Source organism: Capsicum annuum, chromosome 9 (genome assembly GCF_002878395.1).
Source record: "Capsicum annuum cultivar UCD-10X-F1 chromosome 9, UCD10Xv1.1, whole genome shotgun sequence".
In the NCBI taxonomy this organism is placed as follows: domain Eukaryota; kingdom Viridiplantae; phylum Streptophyta; class Magnoliopsida; order Solanales; family Solanaceae; genus Capsicum; species Capsicum annuum.
Window position 1 is genome coordinate 213,829,236 of NC_061119.1, and position 20,991 is coordinate 213,850,226.

Genomic DNA, 20,991 nt, shown 5'->3' on the forward strand with positions numbered 1-20,991 from the left:
TTGAACAAAATGCAATTTTGATTAAAATTGCAGTAAAATAAATTGTGCTAGAAGTTACAAGGCTTGTTAGTTGTAACAAATGGTGCTTTCAATCAATTTTGCTGCTACATCAAAGAAAAGATTTAATGATGAATAGCCTAATATTACAAAGATGCAGCAGTTAGCAGGCAATATCTCATATTCTAAAGCTAACTATAATTTTTTTTTTTTTCTTTCAGACTTTTGGCTTGACATCTCCATTCTCATCTGGACGATGAACTTTAGAAAGCGCGGTATTATTAGCAGTAGTTACTAAGGCACTGAACATCTGAGTTGTTGTTCTTGACTGAGGAAGAGAAGACCTGGAAACACCATTGTTAAAGGAATCATGTTGATTCCTCGTTTCAGCCGTAGTAAAAACATTACCGGTCATACCTTGTTGATCAACCGAGTCAGTACCTCGCACCATTGATGAACATTTTGTTTCTGTAATTTGAAATCGATTGTTAGTAACAGAAGGTGATTTCGAATGAAACACACAGTAAGCAACAGAATGGTAACTAAGTACATCACAAATAGTTCTAACAAACCTTAACCAGAGGTCTCGGGTTCGAGTTCAGGGAATAGAGTCACCTTTGATAAGGAGCACTAAAAGCCCTAATCACTTAAGACCCCATCGTGGGCTTTCTATGGTTCGAATCTAGATTACTCGAGCCAATGTGTTCCAGATATCGGATGGTTATAACAAAAAAATTGCAAGGACTGAAGAATATTTAAATCTAAGTTGCACCGATTCTTCATTTTTGATGCCGTACCCGTGTCGGATTCTCCAAACATACACTAGTTTTGGAGATCCGATAAGCACCCATTGACATTTGAAGAGTCCGAGCAACATTAGATTAAACAATTAGCCACCTAAGGAATAACATGAGAAAGTAGTACATGCAGGTTATGTGAGCATTCATAGCTAATGCAATGCATCCTTTCCTATTTGTTTCGAGGAGCCAGGTAAATAATTTCTATAAAAGAGAAGAACGAAGCACGTGTTCTAATTTACCATAACCGTGCAAGTGTGGTCAAGGGAAATTGATCCGACGCACAAAAGAAAAATGGCAAGATGGTGATGGTAGTAATACCTAGAGCACTGCAGATTTATTTTTGATGAGGATTCCAAATCAACATAATCAAACAACAATCAACTTAGCCTCAACCTTGAGTCAGTTTGCGTCAACATTATGAATACTCCAAGTCAATAGCATTCGATTCAGGTCCATTTCGATCCACTAGTAAATTATTTATCATTCTACGGCATGTTATGGACTACAACTAAGCCTCCATCAAATGTGATCACTCCTGATCTATTCTAGTTAAAATCAGTAGTCTTTTCTATGATATTCATCTGGAAGGTATGTTGAGTGTTTCAGACCCAACTGTCTCTCGTATAGTTATTTGATTATTTACCCTTAGGCACCACAATCAGTCTAATCTTACTTCACCTTCAATCTTCTTACGGGAGCTGAGAATAATAAATGATTCTTTGATTGCACAAAATTTCTGTCCTTGCAACTAGTAAATGGTTCATTAAGCTTTAAGCAGGTTGTAAGAGTACGTGAAAACTACATGAGATAGATACAGTTGGGAGGGAGACAAAAGGGCAGCGTAGATACAAATGGGAGGGAGACAAAAGGGCAGCGTAGACAAACGGGCAGCTTCTCGCTATTTTCTATTTACTTTAGAATAGTTTCAAAGGAATAAGGAAGCTGAATTTGCTAGCTTACACAGAAGAGAAGACTACTGTGCATAGTTTGCTGCATGGCAGACAGGGAGAGACGATCCGTCCCTTGCTCCTTCACTGTGAAGTAGCTAAAAGTATGTATGTGTTCCTTCAAAGCATCTCCAAAAGTATTTCTATGTTGAAAGGAACAAAGTCCCAATCAGTAAGAGAATTTTGAGATAAAACTGCCGATTACATACTGTGGTCATTCCCGAGAGAAGGAAACAGGAGACACTTTGAAAGAAAAAGATCTTGCTTTATAGACTAAAGCATAGATGCACAAATACTTTATTCTTTTGGGGTAAACAGAAAGATGTAAATATTTTGAACAATGCCATGAGTTGTTGGGAGGTCCATTTACCAGTTACCAGGTGTTGAGCGGAAGTGAACAGTGGATTTTTCCTAGAAAAAAGCAACTCAGCTTACCATGCAAATTTAGGAGAAGGGATAACTTCACTTCAAAGGATTACTGAGCAATGGAGTCCCCCAAATTTCCACTCCTTTACATCAATAATTTGTGGTATACATGGAGTCTGGTCGTGGGTTATTATAAACTATGTGAAGTACACAAATTGTGTCGGCTATATTTACCTGTATGGAATGAGTAATTATATGGATTTGAGCATTTCACACTGATCCTTCAAAATACATTAAAAACCGACTAAACTCTAAAACTTGAATGTCCATGCACCTTATCAACAACAACAACAAACCCAGTGTATTCCCACATAGTGGGGTCTGGGGGGTAAGATGTACGCAGTCCATACCACTACTTCAAGAGAAGTAGAAAGGTTGTTTCCGATAGACCCCCGGCTCAAGACAAGGAATAATAGACAAATACTTAATAAAGCATGGAACAAGATGTCAAGACAAAAATATGCCACCCACAAGGGATAATAAACAAAGAATAGTAAACACATTCGTAATAAAACATACAACAAAGTGTCCTAGCAAGAATAATACATCTACCAAGTAATGTCCTACCCCAACGACTCAAACTGGCACTAGCCTTCTATCCTAATCCGCGCCCTCCAGATCTTCCTATCTAGGGTCATGTCCTCAGTGAGCTGTAACTGCTCCATGTCCCGCCTGATCACCTCTCTCCAGTATTTCTTCGGCCTACCCCTACCCCGCCTGAAACCATCCAAACCAAGCTTCTCATACCTACGAACTGGGGCATCCCTCCTTATCACATGCCCGAACCATCTCAATCGGACTTCCCGCACCTTGTCCTACACCGAAACCACTCCAACCTCTTCCTGAATAGTCTCATTTCGAACTCTATCACCCCTATTAAGCCCACACATCCAACGTAACACCCGCATTTCCTCCACCTTCAATTTTTGAATGTGAGAGCTCTTGACTGGCCAACATTCCGCTCCGTACAACATGGCCGGCCGAACTGCCACGCTGTAGAATTTACCTTTAAGCTTGGGCGGCACCTTCCTATTACACAACACCCCCGAGGCGAGCTTCCACTTCATCCATCCCGCTCCAATACGATGGGAGTCATCCTCGTCAATCTCATCATTCCCCTAAATCATGGACCCCAGATACTTGAAACTATCCCTCTTACACATCGTTTGGGAATCCAACCTTACTACCACCTCGTCTTTTTGCCTCACGTCATTAAACTTGCATTCCAAATATTCTGTCTTGCTCCTGCTCAACCTGAACCCTTTAGACTCAAGGGTCCGTCTCCACACCTCTAATTTATCATTCACACCCCCCCTAGTCTCATCAATCAAAACTACATCATCTGCAAAAGCATACACCAAGGCACCTCTCCTTGAATACGCCGCGTCAACACATCCATCACCAAAGCAAACAAAAACGGGCTAAGAGTGGAACCCTGATGCAACCCCGTCAAGACAGGGAAATGCTCTGAGTCTCCTCCCGCCTCCTCACCTGAGTCTTAGCTCCATTATACATGTCCTTAATTTCTCTAATATACGCCACCGGTACCCCACTCACCTCTAAGCATCTCCAAAACACCTCCCTAGGGACTTTGTCGTACGCCTTCTCCAAGTCGCTAAACACCATGTGCAAATCTCTTTTCCTTTCCCTATACTGTTCCACCAGTCTCCGCACCAGGTGAATTGCCTCCGTCGTCGAGCGCCCGGGTATAAATCCAAACTGATTTTTCGAGATAGCCACTATCCTCCACAACCTCAACTCGACCACTCTCTCCCAAATCTTCATAGTGTGGCTCAATAACTTAATACCTCTATAGTTATTGCAACTCTGAATGTCCCCCTTATTCTTATAAAGAGGGATCATGGTACTCCATCTCCAAGCCTCGGACATTTTCGCCGACTTGAAAATGTTGTTAAATAATTCAGTCAACCAACTTAAACCAGCCTCCCCAGAGAACTTTCAAAAATCCGCAGGGATCTCATCAGGCCCCGTCGCCTTACCCCTACGCATCCTGCGAATAGCCTCTCTGACCTCTTCTACCTTAAAACGTCTACAATAACTAAAATCACGACACTCCTTTGCGTGCTCCAGCTCCCCTAAAACAATAACTCTATCCCCTTCTTCATTCAATAACCTATCGAAGTACGAATGTCATCTCTTCTTAATGTAACCTATCCATGCACCTTATCCATTTTCATATTTGATAATTGTATTTCTCAGAACGCCATACACTACAAAAGTAAACATGTACAACATTATACAATGTACCTCAGTTAAGCTGGCCAGGATACTTGCATATATTAATTATTTCAAGAGAAGATAGATCACAGTAAATTTCTTTGGGTTAATACTTGGGAATTCGTGAATTGCAGTTATCAGCTACCATCAATATTTCAGGTCATTATGTAGTTTCATTCACGCTAATACTTCATTTCTCGTGCCTAACAGAGGAATCTAACATGAAATTATCCCCCTTTGCATTAAAAAAACAACAGTTTAAACAGACGCCATTGAGTGTATCATAGTGCGGTATTTTGGGACTTATGTATGGCTTCACCGATGCAGTTAAATTTGGCAACAGCTACTTATTCAGTGGATCAGGACCAGATTTGGACAGAAATAAAAGAGAAATTTACCTTTTATTTCGCCTAGAGTGATAAGCCTATTAAGACAATCACGAAATTTTGTCAACACGATCCTTTCCTGTTCCCCGTATGTCTCTGTCACGCCTTGCCCATGGGGCAATTGAGAAGATGTATTACTGCTAAGAGTTGCTAGGTCATTAGGGGAAGTAACGGCAGCTGCAAACATGGCGTCCGATTCATCACACATTAGTGCTAACGTCCCAGGCGACATTGGCCTTCTTTTTGATACATCTGCTCCATCCAAACTAGACTCTTCCATGCTGATTTTCTCACCCTGGTCCCCACTTGAACAGCAATCATGCATATCCTTATCAGTACCTGAATCTTTCTGGTTTTGTACTCGCTCCTGCGTTGATGAAGCAAGGGAAGCTTCTGTCTGACCCTCAGCCTGTTTTTGTGAAGCGTCCTTTTCATCTGAAAGCATTAGTAAACAGTAAAATGATTGTAGACCATATACAGAAAACGTGTAATAAAATCACCAAAAAAAAAAGACATGGTTGAACCACCAGATAAAAAGATATTAAGTTCCCCAAAATAGACTCTGACTTGTGCAATCAATCCATGCTCACCATATAACTCCACCTATGCAAGCTTAGCATCTGACATGAACTCACATGACCTGTCCAAAGTCTATAAACAAGAGATTCGTGGTAGGTTGACGGTCTATGTAGATCTAATCCATTTACAATGAATCCTCATTATACCTAATTTATGATGTTAAAATTCTACAATCTAAAAAGAAGCTCCTCACTCATGTTTCATCCAGTGTAGTCAAAGGAGTGCTTAAGCCCCGAAACGAGGCGCAAAACATGTTGAGCTCTTGGCCTCACTCTATGGGCGCTTCAGTGTCATCATCAAGGCTCTAAGGAATACTTTTCCTAGCCAATGAGCGTAATCCTGAAGATGTGACACTAAACCATTGATATTTCACATTATTGTAATTTTTTTCAGTTTCTTTATCCATATAATTGTTATTCATGCTTATGGTTATTGATCTTGGACAACATACAAATTTGTGTTTTTTTCTCCATTTGCACATTTTTTTCATTAAAGCCATGTTTTATTTGTGCTTAAATCCCCAAAGGACCTTAGAGCTTTTTGCGCTTTCACTTTTGATAGCACTGATTTCTTCTAGAAGGTCCATTTGTGAAAACATTATTTAAATATAAAACTGATAAACAAAAATTTAATGTTCTTCATAAATTCCTTTTGCTCCAAATCGACATAGCTAAAAGTCATGCTAAATTCATATATCTGCTGTCATCTACTGGATACGCAAGGAGGCACAGCAGATTGGATTGATATGCACAAATACCGGAGCCCTGTAGTCTCCCTGTAACAGATTGGAATAGATCTGACCAAAACTTTCTCTCTCTAGTTAGGAACATTTTGGTTTATTTTTAGATAAGGTACCACAATGCATGTCCGATAACTGTAGAGCCTAAATGCAGCTTATGCTTAATCCTAATTGCGGAAAATCAAATAATTTTGCTTTAAATCTAATAGATACTCCAAAGTGAAAAACATGTATAATAACATAAGAGCCTCCACTTAAACACTAGGTGGGAGAGGAAGAAAGAAATGGGTTTCATTTCAATGAGCACATAAGGGTGTTGCTTAGTAGTCAATGAAGTGAAAAAAGCTATGGGAGACCGCAGTTCAAATATCAGCAAAGACAAAAAAACAGGCGATCTATTCCATCAGAAACAATTTGTTAACTTCGTTTACAGTCAGTTCAGAGGCAAAAAGTTTATATTGGCTAAACAATTTCTTAATTAGAAAACAACAATAACATATCAAGTGTAATCCCATACGTTGAGTCTAGGGAGGGTAGAGTATACGCAGACCTTACCCCTACCTCATGCAGGTAAAGAGGCTGTTTCTGAAAGACCCTCGGCTCAAGTGTAGCAAAAATAACCTATAATTATTTTTGAAAAACAATATTCATCCCAAAGCTGCCCTTTATGTTTTCCAAGAATCAAGAAGGAAAAGCCTCATCTAAGTAGTAAGATAGAGAAAAATATGCCAGAAAAAAATTCTTAGTAACTCATACTTTCCAACGGAAGCTCAATTTATGATTTTAAAGGAAACAACAAGATGGAATCAATATAACAAAATAAGATGCACCAAAAGTGTTGATCATACAAGTAATCAGAAGTACTTAGAAGACATCCATTTATACCTGCCAGCATTTTCGCTGCTTCTCCTGAATATACAACTAAAACTGAGCAAAGCTCCTTCAAGTCCTGTGGTTGGATGAGGTCTGCCAATAGAGACCTTCAACATGACATGACAATTAGTTTGCTGAATGAACAGTAAAGGTTAATTTCATAGGGACAGTTATTGCTACCTGTAAGTAAACTTGGAAGGACCCACTGTTGCAGCATTTGAAACACATGGACCAGGAATTGAAGATAATGAAGGTAAGGCAGAAGATTTAATATGGTTCCCCTGTACAATACAGTATGTTATTTCACTCATCAATTATTTTCTAAAAAGAATTAAAGCATAGGCAACTGCAAATTGTCACTCCTGCTTATTTTAAGCAAAAATATAAATCGACGAGAGTACATCCCAAAAAAAAAATGTAGTTGTTAAATGCCTTTTCTCTGATGAAACTACGCCTTGGTGCAATCAACTATTATCAGCAATGCAGTGTTGCCCAGTGGATTATACTATGAGAAGGAATTCAAACATTCTTCACTAATTAAACAGTTGAAAATGCATTGATTCAATGGTGAAATAATATAATTTACCTGTTGGAGTTGTCCATGCCTGTGGACAGGGTCCTTGAGTGTTGACCCAAAGAACAGTTCCTGGGCCTTTCTTTTCTTGGTCACTGGAGGAGATCCATAACCAGAGGATCCAATGGCACCCGTGATAGCAGCATTTGCCGCCTGTTGGAGATATGCCATATTGTTTGCATGATCTCCATGGAAAAGAGCCTGTCTCTCTTCACTTCCTTCAAAATTTTTGCAGTCCATGCATTTACAATTTTCAGAGCAAAGAATATTGGCTTGGAAGCACTCACAGTACTTCTTGAGGCAACCTGATTTCTTGCAGTGGCATCCTTTGTTATGCTTTGCCAAGACTAAGCCATCCCCGGTTTCCTCCTAAAAAGATTTGGGTGCAGTTCAAAAGTTATCAAATAGATTAAGAAACAAAAAATGGAGCTACTTTGATTTACTTCAAACTTCAACTTTGCAACGTTCATCCTTATATGCACAAGTGGTTCTAGAAATCGAGCAAAATTTAACAACGGAGAATAAATTCTTATGGCATCATTATTCAAACTGCCTTTGCTTCCTCTGGAATGATACACCACCACATTGAGTTCACGAAGTTGATCGCAATTAGATTGACCCCTTCGTGGAGCCATATTATTTCTCTAAGTTAAATTTTTATAGTAATAGGCACTTGATTAATCTCTTTGCCTTTCATTCTTCAAGATTGTGATTATTGACTAGACTACTATGTGGCTCTTTATTGCTTCAGTGGACAATTGTCCCGTTTTTTCCAACAATGATCAGCAATTTTCAATAACTAGATTGTTAGCCGTCAAACGTACAAAACAACCAAATAGTTGAGGAGAACTCCTTTGACAGATTTTGGATCATTTAATTTAGTCAAACACAGTGCGTACCAGATTTATTAAGTTTTTTCTTTCTGATAATATTTTTCCTTTCTTCTTTTCTTCCCAGAAGGAAAAAGATGATTGAAAAAGAAAATATTATTCCTTTGTCCCAGTTTATATGACACCCTCCTCATTTTGGGTCATCCCAAAATGCTTGACATCTTACCTTTATATAACTTTCAAACTTTCAAGAATTTAAATTTGGTAAACTATTCAAATCCAAACTTTCATGTGAATGTGATGCTTTCTGTATCGAACTAATATTCAAAGGGTGCATTGTTATGAGAATACCTAGCATAGAAGCACCTTTTCTTACTCCTACATGTGATGTAGTACATGGAATATAGATAGAGAAGGTATGGAACTACAGACTGTAAGATTGAGTCAACATTTCACTATTCAAATACAAGCTTGAATAACCAAAGGCATTTACATTTACAAGCTCAATTCGAGCTCAAAATCAAAGGAAAATGATCCTTATTGACTTCTCAAGCTTGAAAAGTTCAAGCATATATTGATTATATTGCATTTCCTACTTTTTCATATTGAAATTTTTAACTAGGTTATTCCTAAAGAGAGATTGTGATAAACCAGTAGTATCTTAGACCACTAGGACATCAGCGAGAATAGGAAATATTTAAACCGTAACACATTTTTATTTTCAATAATTCAAATTTTAAAAAAGCATCATCTATGGACTATGAATCGACTTAATTTTAGAAGTACCTTATTATCTCGAGCTCCATGTGGACTGCTGGCAATTTTAGGCCTGAATGCATGTGGATTACGCTCTAAAGTAGCTTCAACTGCTTCGCGCCTAGCAGGCTCATTTTCAACATTGTTGTGACAATTGTTACAATTGCACCCATCACAGTATATTCCAGATGCAAAGCATTCACAATACCTGACCCAAAGAATAGAAAGAATGCAAAGTAAAAATTCCATTGTATAAGGTCTAACACTCTGTTGATCATTCAAATACGATCAGCAAAGCATCCAACAAAGATCGCATAAGTGATGGACTAGGCTTTAATCTTATTATTATCCTTCCTTTTACAAATTTACCAATAAACCTTAGGATATAGTAAATAGCTTCTTTAGGACAGGGATTAAACATATGGAATGTGCATATTTTCCATTTCTTAATCCTTCCTGTTGGGAATTGGTTTAGTGGACAATATTATGACGACTTTTGTTTGGAAAATGAAATATGTAAATTTCAATATACACAATATTTCTCAAAGAACAATCAAGTGCCCTCAAATATATGGTTCACAACAGAAAAAGAAATTTCTACACTGATTTCGCAGCACTTCTTTGGTTGGATCACCTTGACGATAGTTTTTTCCTAGGCAAATCATGATTATTTGATACTTGAACACCTTGAAAATAGGTTTTCTTCTTGAAATCATCAGGACTTGCTATTTTTCTTTCATTTCCTATTCTAAAATTTAGAAAGAGGTATTAAGTTAACATATAGCTCTTCTTCGTTAATCTGTTTCCTCCTCTGGAAATATCCTTCCTGGTGGTTACTGAAGCATTGGAAGTTGTATTTAAAAAAAAGCATTGGACGTTGTCTTCTTGATTTGTGATAAATCTATGCTTTTGTGTTCAAATATTGAGAAGTCCATCATACTCCGAAGAGTACGGTGTTAAAACTTTTTAGGGTTTTCTAATGGTCATTACCTCATGTATAACCCTTCCAACAAATGTTTTGCTAGCAAGAAGCGAAAAATTGGAAATTTCAGAGCTTATCAGTGCCAAAAGGACAACAGAAGAAGAGTCATTAGAGCTTATCAATGTCACCTTCATGTATTTTCCATCACTTGTATGATTGTAGTTATTTTGAGGTTTTTGACATAATTTCTGTACGAGAAGGAAGTTGTACTTACAACTTCAAACATCGAGAGTGCTTGCAGTTACACTGCTTTTGCTTTTTAGGAGTACCATCTTTTACTTCACTAGTACCTTGCCTTGAACGTGCTCTTGGAGAGTCTGGTTTCCTGAAAACAGTGGGTATTAGCATCATATAGATCACATAAAGTCTAAGCTAACATAAAAGTGCACCCTGTCACAATGAAACATGGCCAAAAACCCACTTAAATCTTAGGTAACGTTTGGCCATGAAAACGTTTGAACATTGGAGTTGTGACATGAGCTAAAAGACATTACTTTTTTCATTTGAATGAACCATAGATACTTGATGGGGTCAAGAAACAAAATTTATTTCTCTCCTTATCATCTGACGCTAATCTACACATCAAAATTAATGATTAATTATCAATCCAAGTTCCACCAGTAAATCTTGACTTACCCTTAGTAACCGTCCCTAATTATTGTGAAAGGAATCTTAAATTGTGAGTTTCTTTTACGGATAGCCAAGAAATCTGCCCTCTATCCTCTCCATTTGATTCACCAGCATGATTTGAACTCGTGGCATGGGCCTACCATAAATTCAAACCATAAATCCCTACAGATATCTCATATTCTCTTCCTACATCCTCAAAGAAACAATCTTTAGCAGATAACAAACAAATTTATGGAGTTAATAACAATCTCCCAATCACCATTTCCTCTAATCCTGTCAAATGAAGAGTTAGATGGTGTACTACCTATCTAATAAAAGGTCTTTTGAGTCTAGTTTCCAGCAAAACAACTGCTCATCAAATGAGTTCTATATCAAGAGTTATCCTTTTCCAAAAAAGACGATGTCGACAAGATTTCTACCTACAGCAAAGTCACGTGTACACGATTAAGTTAACATTGACAAGATTACACTTATGTCCTGTTTACCCTCTCCATTTAGTTCACTAACGTGATTTGAACTCGTGGAGTGGGCCTACCATAAATCCAAAATATAAATCCCTAGACGTATCTCATTAAAAACACAATCTTTAGCAGATAACAAACAAATTAATAGAATTTATAACAAACTTCCAACCACTATTTCCTCTAATCCACTCAAATTTCAGTAACATGGGCTCAACGGAAACTTTTTTAAAAGAAAAAAATTCAAATACTTAAATCCATATATAAAGCCCTGGAGGTGGTATATAATATTCTCTTCCTACATGTTCAAAGGCGCAATCTTCAGCAGATAACAAACAAATTTATAGAGCTTATAACAACAAAATTCCGACCACCATTTCCTCTAATCCTGTCAAATTTCAGCAACTTGAGCTCAAAAGAGATGTTCTTTAATGAAATTTGAATGAACCATCGATACTTATGGAGGTCGTATCTACATTCTACCCTCTCCATTCAATTCATCAGCATGATTTGAACTCGTGGCGTGAATCTACCATGAATCTAGACTCTTGAACCAAAGCCCGATACATATCTCAAATTCTCTTCCTACATACTCAAAGACGCAATCTTTAGCATGCGACAAACATATTAATAGAGCTTATAACAAACTTCCAACCACCATTTCCTCCAATCCTGTCAAATTTCACAACATGAGCTCAAAAGAAATGTTCTTTAATGAAATTTGAATGAACCATCGATACTTATGGAGGTCGTATCTACACTCCACCCTCTCCATTTAATTCATCAGAATGATTTGAACTCGTGGCGGTTGGACATACCATAAATCTAGACTCTAATTCTCTTCCTACATACTCAAAGACGCAATCTTTAGCATACAACAAACAAATTAATAGAGTTTATAACAAACTTCCAACCACCATTTCCTCTAATCCTATCAAATTTCAGTTACATGAGCTCAAAAAAACACATTTTTTTCCTTCATTTCAATGTACCACAGATACTTACGGAGGTCGAATTGAAGGATGAGTAGTAGGAGGCGCCGCAGCCGCCGTTCCTTTCATCGGCATCAACAACACATGTTGCTGCTGCTGCTGTTGCGGCTGAGTCTGTGACTGTTGTTGTTGCTGTGGTTGTAGCTGTAATTGTGGCCTTATTACCGGCGTTAGCTTCACCGGTACAACTTGTGCACCTGACGTCATTACTACCGGCTGATTTTGCTCTGTCACAGACGTAACCGCCGCCGCTGGAGATTGACTAAACACCGTAAAATCCAGCTGCCTTGCCAGCTTCTTCGCCGGAAAATCCACTCCCGCCGTCGCCGCCGTCGTTACGGCAGAGTTAACCACCTCCGATTCCACCTTTTTCGCCGGAAAATCTCCTCCCTCACTTTTCTCCATTCAAAAAAAACACAAAAAACTCACAAAAAAAAATTCAAAATTCACCAAAAATCCCCAAAAAATTCAAAATTCACTTATATTCCACTAACAATACCATAAAATCCATCAAATTAAACAAAAAAAAAACGCAAAAATTCAAAATTCATTCAACGTAACTCAAGCATTACTCAATCAGATTCAAATTTCAAAAAAAATCGACCGAAAATCACACGAAATCAACGAATTATTCGTTAAATTCAACGAAAAATCGATCGAAAACACACAGTAAAAGGTGTCTCTGTGTGAAAAAGAAGGGATTTTGTTTTTTCAAATAAGCCTTTGTGTTTTTTTGCTGCTCCTCCCTCTAGCTTTTGAAATTCAATTTTGTAAATAATGGACGGTCTGATTTTGGTAAGGATGTTGATCAAACGGTGGATAATGAGTGAGTTGATCTAACGGTTTACATTCATAGGAGAGGTGTAAGATTGTATCTGAACTGTTGATCATAAGAGCACTAGAATGCCGTGTTTGTTTTTTCCACTAGCTCCTTCATCATCTAAATAAGATGACAATTTAGTTCGGTAATTTTAAAAATAATTATTTTTAATTTAAAAATTATTCTATAATTATTTTTAATTTAAAAATTATTCTTTCTCATTTATGCTAAATAGTTACTTTCTCCGTTCGTTTTGACTAGTAAATTCATTAAGAAAAATAATTAATGACGGGACTATTTTATTATACTATTTATATTAAATGATGTTTACTATTATATCTTGAAATAAATTTGGTAAGAAAAACAATTTGTGCTAAGGATAAAATAGAAAATAAAAGTTATCTTTTTTTTAAATGTCAAAAATGATAAGTAAAAATGAAAATTCAATTAAAAAATGAGTGACAAGTAATAGCGAACAGAGAAAGTATTAGTTTTAAGATTATAAATACCTCGATTATTGGTGATGTTATGATTATTCAAATATTAATGAACGATAAAATAATTAAAAATTGTTTCTAATTAATATCTTTTTAAAGAATGCGTAAAAGAAAATCACGACTAATATTTTGAACCGAATGGAGTGTTTGACAAAAAGTAAAATTCAAATTTTCTTTCTAATTTATCAAAAATATTAATTATTTAAAGTTGGAATTTTGGGTGTGTTCTTGTGGAGAAATATGATTATTCAAAGAATAAGTGGATTTATAATAATTAGTATGTTTGATTAGTTGGAAACAATGTTATTTTCGAACATACAACAACAACAAACATGTTTTAACAAACACTTCAATTTAATAGTTAAATTCGAGAATAAGTATTGTTTTTGATATACCATCAATTTAAAAAAAAAATTTGAAGAAGGATTGGAAGAAAAATATGATGATAAAATAACTTGATGTAAAGCAAAAATAACACTTCCTTTGTTCGATTTTATTTGTTACATTTTGAGTTGGCACACTTATTAAGAAAAATAAATAATAATATGATTATTTTTATCATAATATCCTTATTAAATGATGCTTACATTGTATCTTGATATATCATATATCTCTTAGCATACCACACATGCATCCATACGAACATTCTCATCTGTCATTTTCGATATCTTTATCTTCTGAACGTGCAACTGACTAGCACTCGATTTCATACAAGAATATTGATCGAATCACCATTAATCCATTATGTAAAATTTACCTTTAATCCTTGATGACATATTTTTGTCGCACAATCACAAAAGAGTTCAGCGTCATATTCCAATACAATATGTGACATCATCATTCAAACAAATATTATCAACGATTAATAAATATCAACAATCGGCTTACGTAATTGATCGAATCAGATAGCCCTTCCTTCGGGCAAACAATCAAACCCGACACATCCAATTCCATTCCGATCAACAACCTGGAGGTATGACTGAGTGGCTTAAGGCATTGGTTTGCTAAATCGACATATAAGAAGATTGTATCATGGGTTTGAATCTCATTTCCTTCGGTCGATGGCTTGGGAGTACCTACTGATGGAAGGGGGACTCTAAGCAATCACGAGCGAAGACGTATGGAAGTGAAAGCCCCTGAGATTAGTGAACGTAAATCAGTGCATCACGAGCCTGTCCCATTCTAACTAAGGATTCTTGTTGTTCCGGAGGATCCAACTACAAGAGAATCAGGAACGGAGGGCTTTCTCCCTTTCTTTTTGGTTATCTTGTAGGAGCCTTTCGATTTTCCGCTGAACTTGAGCTGCGACTTCACCTACGGGTACTTCTACATGTACAATTTTTTTACAGTACTTTTTAAAAAGTAAAAAAAGAAGTTAGTTAAAACAAGTTATGTGGAGGTTGTTGTAAAGAAAAATAAAAACATCACAAGTGAAAGAATTTCATTTTTTTATTTTTCTGAAAATTATTTTTTTGAAGAATATATTCCTAATACTATTTTGGTTTGGTCAAAAATCAAGTTAATACTACATCACTAGAAAACAATTTCAAATAAAATATTTCCACAATACAAGACACACCAAAAATTATTAACATTTTACTTTTAAAAAGGGAATAAAATACTTCCCCTATACCAAACACACTAAAATTATTAAGCACTTTATTTTATTTTAAGTGATACTCTTTTTTATTATTAGTAGCTAGTAATACAATCTCATTATTATAAAAGTATGATATATTTTTATAATCATGATAATTTCATAGTAACAATATGAAAATCATAAGTTACGTGAGCATTTTAAGTAACAACAACACTTATTAAGTGTCGGTGTCATTTTGTGATTAATTATATGGATTCTTAATTTTTTAAATTTTAATTTATTTTTATATCCTCGTCATTATCTTAAATAAAATAAAAATAAGAGCACTTTTAATATGTTACAAAAAATCATTTCTTTTTTATTAATTCTATTTCAGTAAACATAGACAACTCTTTTTAGGAGTTTTTTTTTTTGGTGTAGATTAATAATAATAATAATAATAATAATAATAATAATAATAATAATAATAATAATAAACTTGCTGCATTTTCTTGAATGCACGAGTTCAATTCGAAAAATCGAACCACTTGTAAAAATATAAAATAAGACTACATACAATAAATAATTATGATTCATTCTTTTTTTGAATCCACGTATATAGTGGGAGCTTTAGTGCGACTATTCAAATTTGTATTGTCTTGAGATGATGAAGACAAGTTTAAACCGTGGAAACAAACTCTTACAAAAATTTGAAATAAACTGCATAAAATAAATCTTTATAGTTTGATACTTTTCGAAATCTTTGTATGGCAGAAGTCAATGCGGACCCAAAATTTAAGGATCGTGGGAGTTCGGGAGGTCCGAACACACATATTGAGGATGAAAGCTTTACATTAAGTTTTGCATTTGAAAACTAAAACACTCATCTGTCTTCACGGTCTACTGAGTGTTTTTCTATGCCTTATACCAATTTTAATATATTTTTTATATAATTATACCTAATTTACGTCGAATTTAACGGATGTCGGAGCACCCAAAATTTAGCCTTAGGTCCGCCCCTGATGGAAGCTTTAATGCGCCTATTCAAATCTGTATTGTCTTGAAATGATGAAGCAAGTTTAAGCCGTCGAAACAAACTCTTAAAACACTACAATATGTGTGGAAAATAAGTTATCCCGAAATTATTAATCTCGAGATTAGTTATCCCGAGATTAATTATTCCGTCCTCAATGAGAGATAAGAAAAACACTACAATCTCGAGATAACTAATCGCAGTATAAGTTATCCCATGCATTTTGTTCCAACTAAATACGAGATAAACTCTTCTTCTAAATTAATCCCAAATTAATTATCCTTATCCTTCCTAGCAAACGATTCCGAATTATTCAAATAGGGACAAAATTATTTTCCCTCCCCAACTTTGTCTTTAAAATCAAACTCCCCCCTCAACTTTGAACAATAATCATACTCTCTCCCCCACCCTCCCCCATTTATCCTAATCGACTTTTTAAAATTCCTATTTTACCCTTTATCATCAATTTTTTTTTTTTAACTTCTTTAAAATCATTATATTTTTATTTTTAAAAAAAATCATATAACAAAATTTTCATAAAAACATAAATATTACATCTTCTAGGAAAAAAGTAAGAAATACTAATTAAGTATATAAGCTAGTGATGATCTTTATGAAGTAAATTAGCATGATAAGAAAATTAGTTTTATTAATAATAACCAAAACTATAATATTTATTTTACAAGTGAAAATAATAAGTAATACTAATTTTATAAACATATTTTAATGCAGAAAATACAAACAATAAATTAAAGCGATAAGCCTCTAGTACTATCCTGAACTATGGTAAAAGTTGTTACGACACACTCCAACTTCACAGGGGTCCTACTATCCTCTGAACTCAAATTTAGCGTAATTTTGTCATTTTTTGTGCTAATGTGGCACCTTTATAACATAAAATGGAACCCACATCAAAGATGTCACGTCATCTAAAATGATTGACAAAAGGTATTACGTTAGCTAAAAAGATTGACAAAAATACGCTAAAATTTAGTTTAAGGGGTAATAGGATCCCCGTAAAGTTGACGTATGTCGTAGCAAATTTAGTTATAGTTCGGGGGTACTAGATGTTTTTCTAGAATAAAAATAAGGTCAAATTTTAAGGATTATATTTATTTATATAAATTATAAAAAATGTAATACTCTATTAATGACAATCACAACTTATTTTCTGATATAGACAATAGACAATATCATTTCTTATCACTTGATTCACATACTAAAAATAGATGTTTTAATTTATCTGCTTAATTTGTGAAATCAAGAGAATTGTATTATATTTTTTTTTCTACCCTTTAGTGTTAAATAACTATATAAGGTAACAGTATAGATAAATTTAAAGTTTCAAATTATCATTAATAAGGTTAATTTAGCAAAATATACCTCTAAGTAAAATTTTCTTAAGGATTGTGTTATATCAACAAAAAATTAAGTAATGTGAAACGAATTTAGTAAGAGAGTGATAAAATACGAAAATATACCCATATGCATGTACATACATATGTATATATACACACACTTAGGAGTGAGTTGTTTGGAAATAAGTTATTCCGAAATTAGTTATCACAAAATAAGTTGTACTAAAATGTATGTGTGATAACTTATATCATCACTGTGGTATAAATGGTGCTACAAATAATTTTGAGACTACTTAATACATCTAATTAAATGCAGGATAAATAATCATGAATTTTATCTCTGAATTATTATAATTATATCTCACACTAAATGACTCTTTAATACATATAATACTAAAATAATAATCTTAAAAAATAACATTGAATTTTGTGATAAATTTATAAAACGTATTCATTTTCTTATAAATTTAATAAACTTAAATAAAATGTTATAAATATTCATGTTAAAAAATATTCATTACATATAATATGAAAAGATATTACATAAATATAGAATTAAAATTAAAATTATAAGGATAAAATAGATATTGCATGAAATAAAGGGGAGAATATGATTATTATTTAAGTTTAATTTTTTAATTAAAATTGGGGTGTGAAAATCACCCAATTCAAATATGTATTGTCTTGAAAATTGAAATTGATGAAGAGAGAAGCTTTATATAAGCCGACATTGCATTTATTTATGAAATGTAGGTAGCCAATAGGAATTTGACACGTGTCATGAAATTAGCGGGAAACCTGGTGGGCTCGACAAGCACGTGATTTACATCCCATTATATTTTAGCACACTGGAAAAATGTTGACTTTCCAAAGTTTGATTATTGTAATTTGTATGAGACTTAATTTTGGAAATTTGATATTTGATGTATTTATATTTAATTATTGATTATCGAAATTGAACTTCGAGAATTTCAAATTGAACAACGAACATTCATCCCTCATAAATTGTTTATCATATACAGGGGCGAGCTATCCTTAGATCAGGGGTTCATCTGAACTTCCTTCGATGGAAAACTATAGTGTTTATATATAGTTAAAATTATTTTTTTATGTATGTATAGTATATGTTGAACTTCGGTTAGTTTGTATGCTTACTTTTAAATTCTCTTAATGAAATATTTTGGCCCCGCCACTAATCATATATATGGATAACATTTATGAGTGATTTGAATGTGTTGACGGACAGAGGCGGAGCCAGCCCTCTTTAGGGGATTCGTCCGAACTCCATTCGACGAAAAAATATACTATTTATACATGATTAAAATTATTTTTTTATGTGGTTATAGTAGGTGTTGAACGCCCCTTCGACTTAATTTTCTTTGAATGTTGAATCCCCTTATTTGAAATCCTGGCTCCGCCTCTGTTGATGGACTTACGCCAACAAATTCACAAGGTCAAAGTTTAAGAGTGGAGATTGAACTTCTATATGTGATTTCTCTAAAAGATGGAAAAATTCTGAACAAGTCTTTTCCTTCAATATGTTATTACCCCAATTATATTACCCCAATTATGAGAATCGAACCTTGAAAGTACCGAATTGAATGAGCCCAAGGGTGTGATCAAGTGATTAATGAAGTGGATGAGAATCATAAGATCTATCCAAGCGGAGACAAAAACGCCAGCTGATTTCTTTCCAAATCTCCTGGTCTTAATCAATAGAGTTACATGGTACCTATTATTATTGAAAGATGACTGATATCTCGTGAAATTAGTGGGCAGGACAAGCTGGCTAAGCAAAAATATGTGACAAGTTTGAAGGTCTGGGAGGGAAGGTTTGCCTATTAATTTGAAATCATCCAGGACCTGTGGCCAAATACTTGTGAATAGCTGGACAAGGAACAAATATGTAAATCTTGTGTTAATTTCAAATCACCTGCTTTTTCACCATAAGTATTTGATATCATCTTTAACAATGATTGAAGGGGAAAAAGTGATTTGCAGAAAACAATGTCCTTTCCCTGTTTCAAATTTTGAGAGGTTAAAATTATTCTTTTCTCTATAGTGCTTGAGACTAAATAGAAAGTTATGGAGGAGGCGGATTAGGGTAGAAGGTTAGTATTATTTCAGAATGTTATACCTCATGATCCTAAATAGAAAGTTATGGAGGAGACGGATTAGGGTAGAAGGTTAGTATTATTTCAGAATGTTATATCATTTGATGTATTACTTGTTAAATCTTGTCTATGGTATTATTGAGTATGGTAATTTCTATTCCCTCTTATCCTTTTACTATTCCTTATCGAGATTGTTTTATCTTGGGCTAAGGGTCTATCAGAAACAACCTCTGTATCTCATGTCTGAGGTAATGATATGGACTTCCCAGACCCTCACTTTATGGGAATATACTGGATCTGTTGTTGTTGTGCTTTAGAAGCTGCAAGCAAAGGCACTAACTATGTTGTTCGAGCTCTTCAAAAATGTCATCAAGTGCATGTCGGATCGTGCATTGTGGAGGATCAAACACAAGAGTGCGCCAACAGTTTTGGAGTCCAAGCAACACACATATACTGAAAACATTGAGGAGAATTTAATACCTAAAGATTTGGGAAATGAAATGCCCTTGAATCAAGTAGAGGGTAGCACAACCTAAGAAGTTCCCTTCATCAACAAAGCAATGTATTATATATATATATATATGTATATATTCGTAAGTATAACTATGTCTCTCCATTGGTGTTCCAATATTGGAAACCACAATTGTTACAACTTGCAAAACCTTGAGAATCTCTCCAACAAAATACATGAAGTGCTGCAAAGTTAAATCGTCTGCAGCAAAAGGCGATGGTTGATCATCGCGTGTTAGTCTGGAACTCAACCATTCTGTAATGAATTGTTTCCAAACTGTGACAGTTTAGATCACAAAACCTTGGTCAAAAAGAGAACAGATTATAGAAAATACTGGACTTTTTAGCTCAAGAAAACTGAATTGAGAAACCATGTTCTGTGGTTGACACTTTGGTTGGGCCAAAATCATCAAAGTCTGAGTCGGAGTTTGGATCTCTACGACCACTCAGTTCATCAAGTGAATCCTCATCCTGATCAGAGCTATGTTTGGAGGGGATCCTCAATTCAGACGGTGGGACTGGCAAAGGATCTTCATTCAGATACTTGTCGTGGAGTAATTCCATTGCAGTAGCTCTACCAGCCGGGTCAAAACATAGCAACTTTTTAATGAGAAGAATTTCGTCAGTTGACCTGTTGGGTAGACATGCTTCTAGGCCAATCGACTTTTCTACTTTGCCAAATGAGATTATCTTGTAATCAGGAAGATCTGCACAACCAGGCCAGACTTCTTCAGTTAAGTTCCCGAGAACATTTAAAATTCTGCCTAGTTGATCAATGTCGGCATTTCCAGGAAAAAGTGGCTCCAAACGCAAAAGCTCTGCGAAAATACAACCTAGTGACCACAAATCAATCTCTGGCCCATAACTTGT

At 35.0% G+C, this 20,991-nt stretch overlaps 2 protein-coding genes across 3 annotated transcripts in view; both read right to left on the reverse strand.

Moving 5' to 3' along the window:
• LOC107841024 (protein tesmin/TSO1-like CXC 5) lies at positions 1–12,952 on the reverse strand. 2 transcript variants are annotated; one of them, XM_016685022.2, is made up of 9 exons: positions 12,224–12,948; positions 10,342–10,452; positions 9,176–9,353; positions 7,572–7,928; positions 7,166–7,266; positions 6,998–7,092; positions 4,807–5,229; positions 415–465; positions 1–341 (listed from the first exon to the last, which is right to left on the reverse strand). In XM_016685022.2, exons 1-9 carry the CDS (start codon positions 12,613–12,615, stop codon positions 292–294), a joined length of 1,758 nt encoding a protein of 585 aa, XP_016540508.2. In that variant the 5' UTR covers positions 12,616–12,948; the 3' UTR covers positions 1–291. The 2 variants fall into 2 exon arrangements, with proteins under 2 accessions (XP_016540508.2, XP_016540506.2); XM_016685020.2 differs by having other exon boundaries at positions 1–465; positions 12,224–12,952.
• Positions 12,953–20,156: 7,204 nt separating this feature from the next.
• Positions 20,157–20,991, reverse strand: part of LOC107841022 (cyclin-dependent kinase F-1) — a gene marked incomplete in the record, with an annotated part of 4,315 nt that continues 3,480 nt past the window's right edge. Inside the window, 1 exon segment of the mRNA XM_047396546.1 lies at positions 20,157–20,991. Coding sequence (XP_047252502.1) covers positions 20,470–20,991 — 522 coding nt within the window.

Excerpts from the sequence above, each read along its gene's own strand:
- LOC107841024 (XM_016685020.2), bottom strand. The coding sequence starts at position 12,615 with ATGGAGAAAAGTGAGGGAGGAGATTTTCCGGCGAAAAAGGTGGAATCG. Across the intron at positions 7,929-9,175 it reads ATGGAGCTCGAGATAATAAG|GAGGAAACCGGGGATGGCTT; the intron begins GTACTTCTAAAA and ends AAATCTTTTTAG. Across the intron at positions 7,093-7,165 it reads CCTTCCAAGTTTACTTACAG|GTCTCTATTGGCAGACCTCA; the intron begins GTAGCAATAACT and ends GTCATGTTGAAG.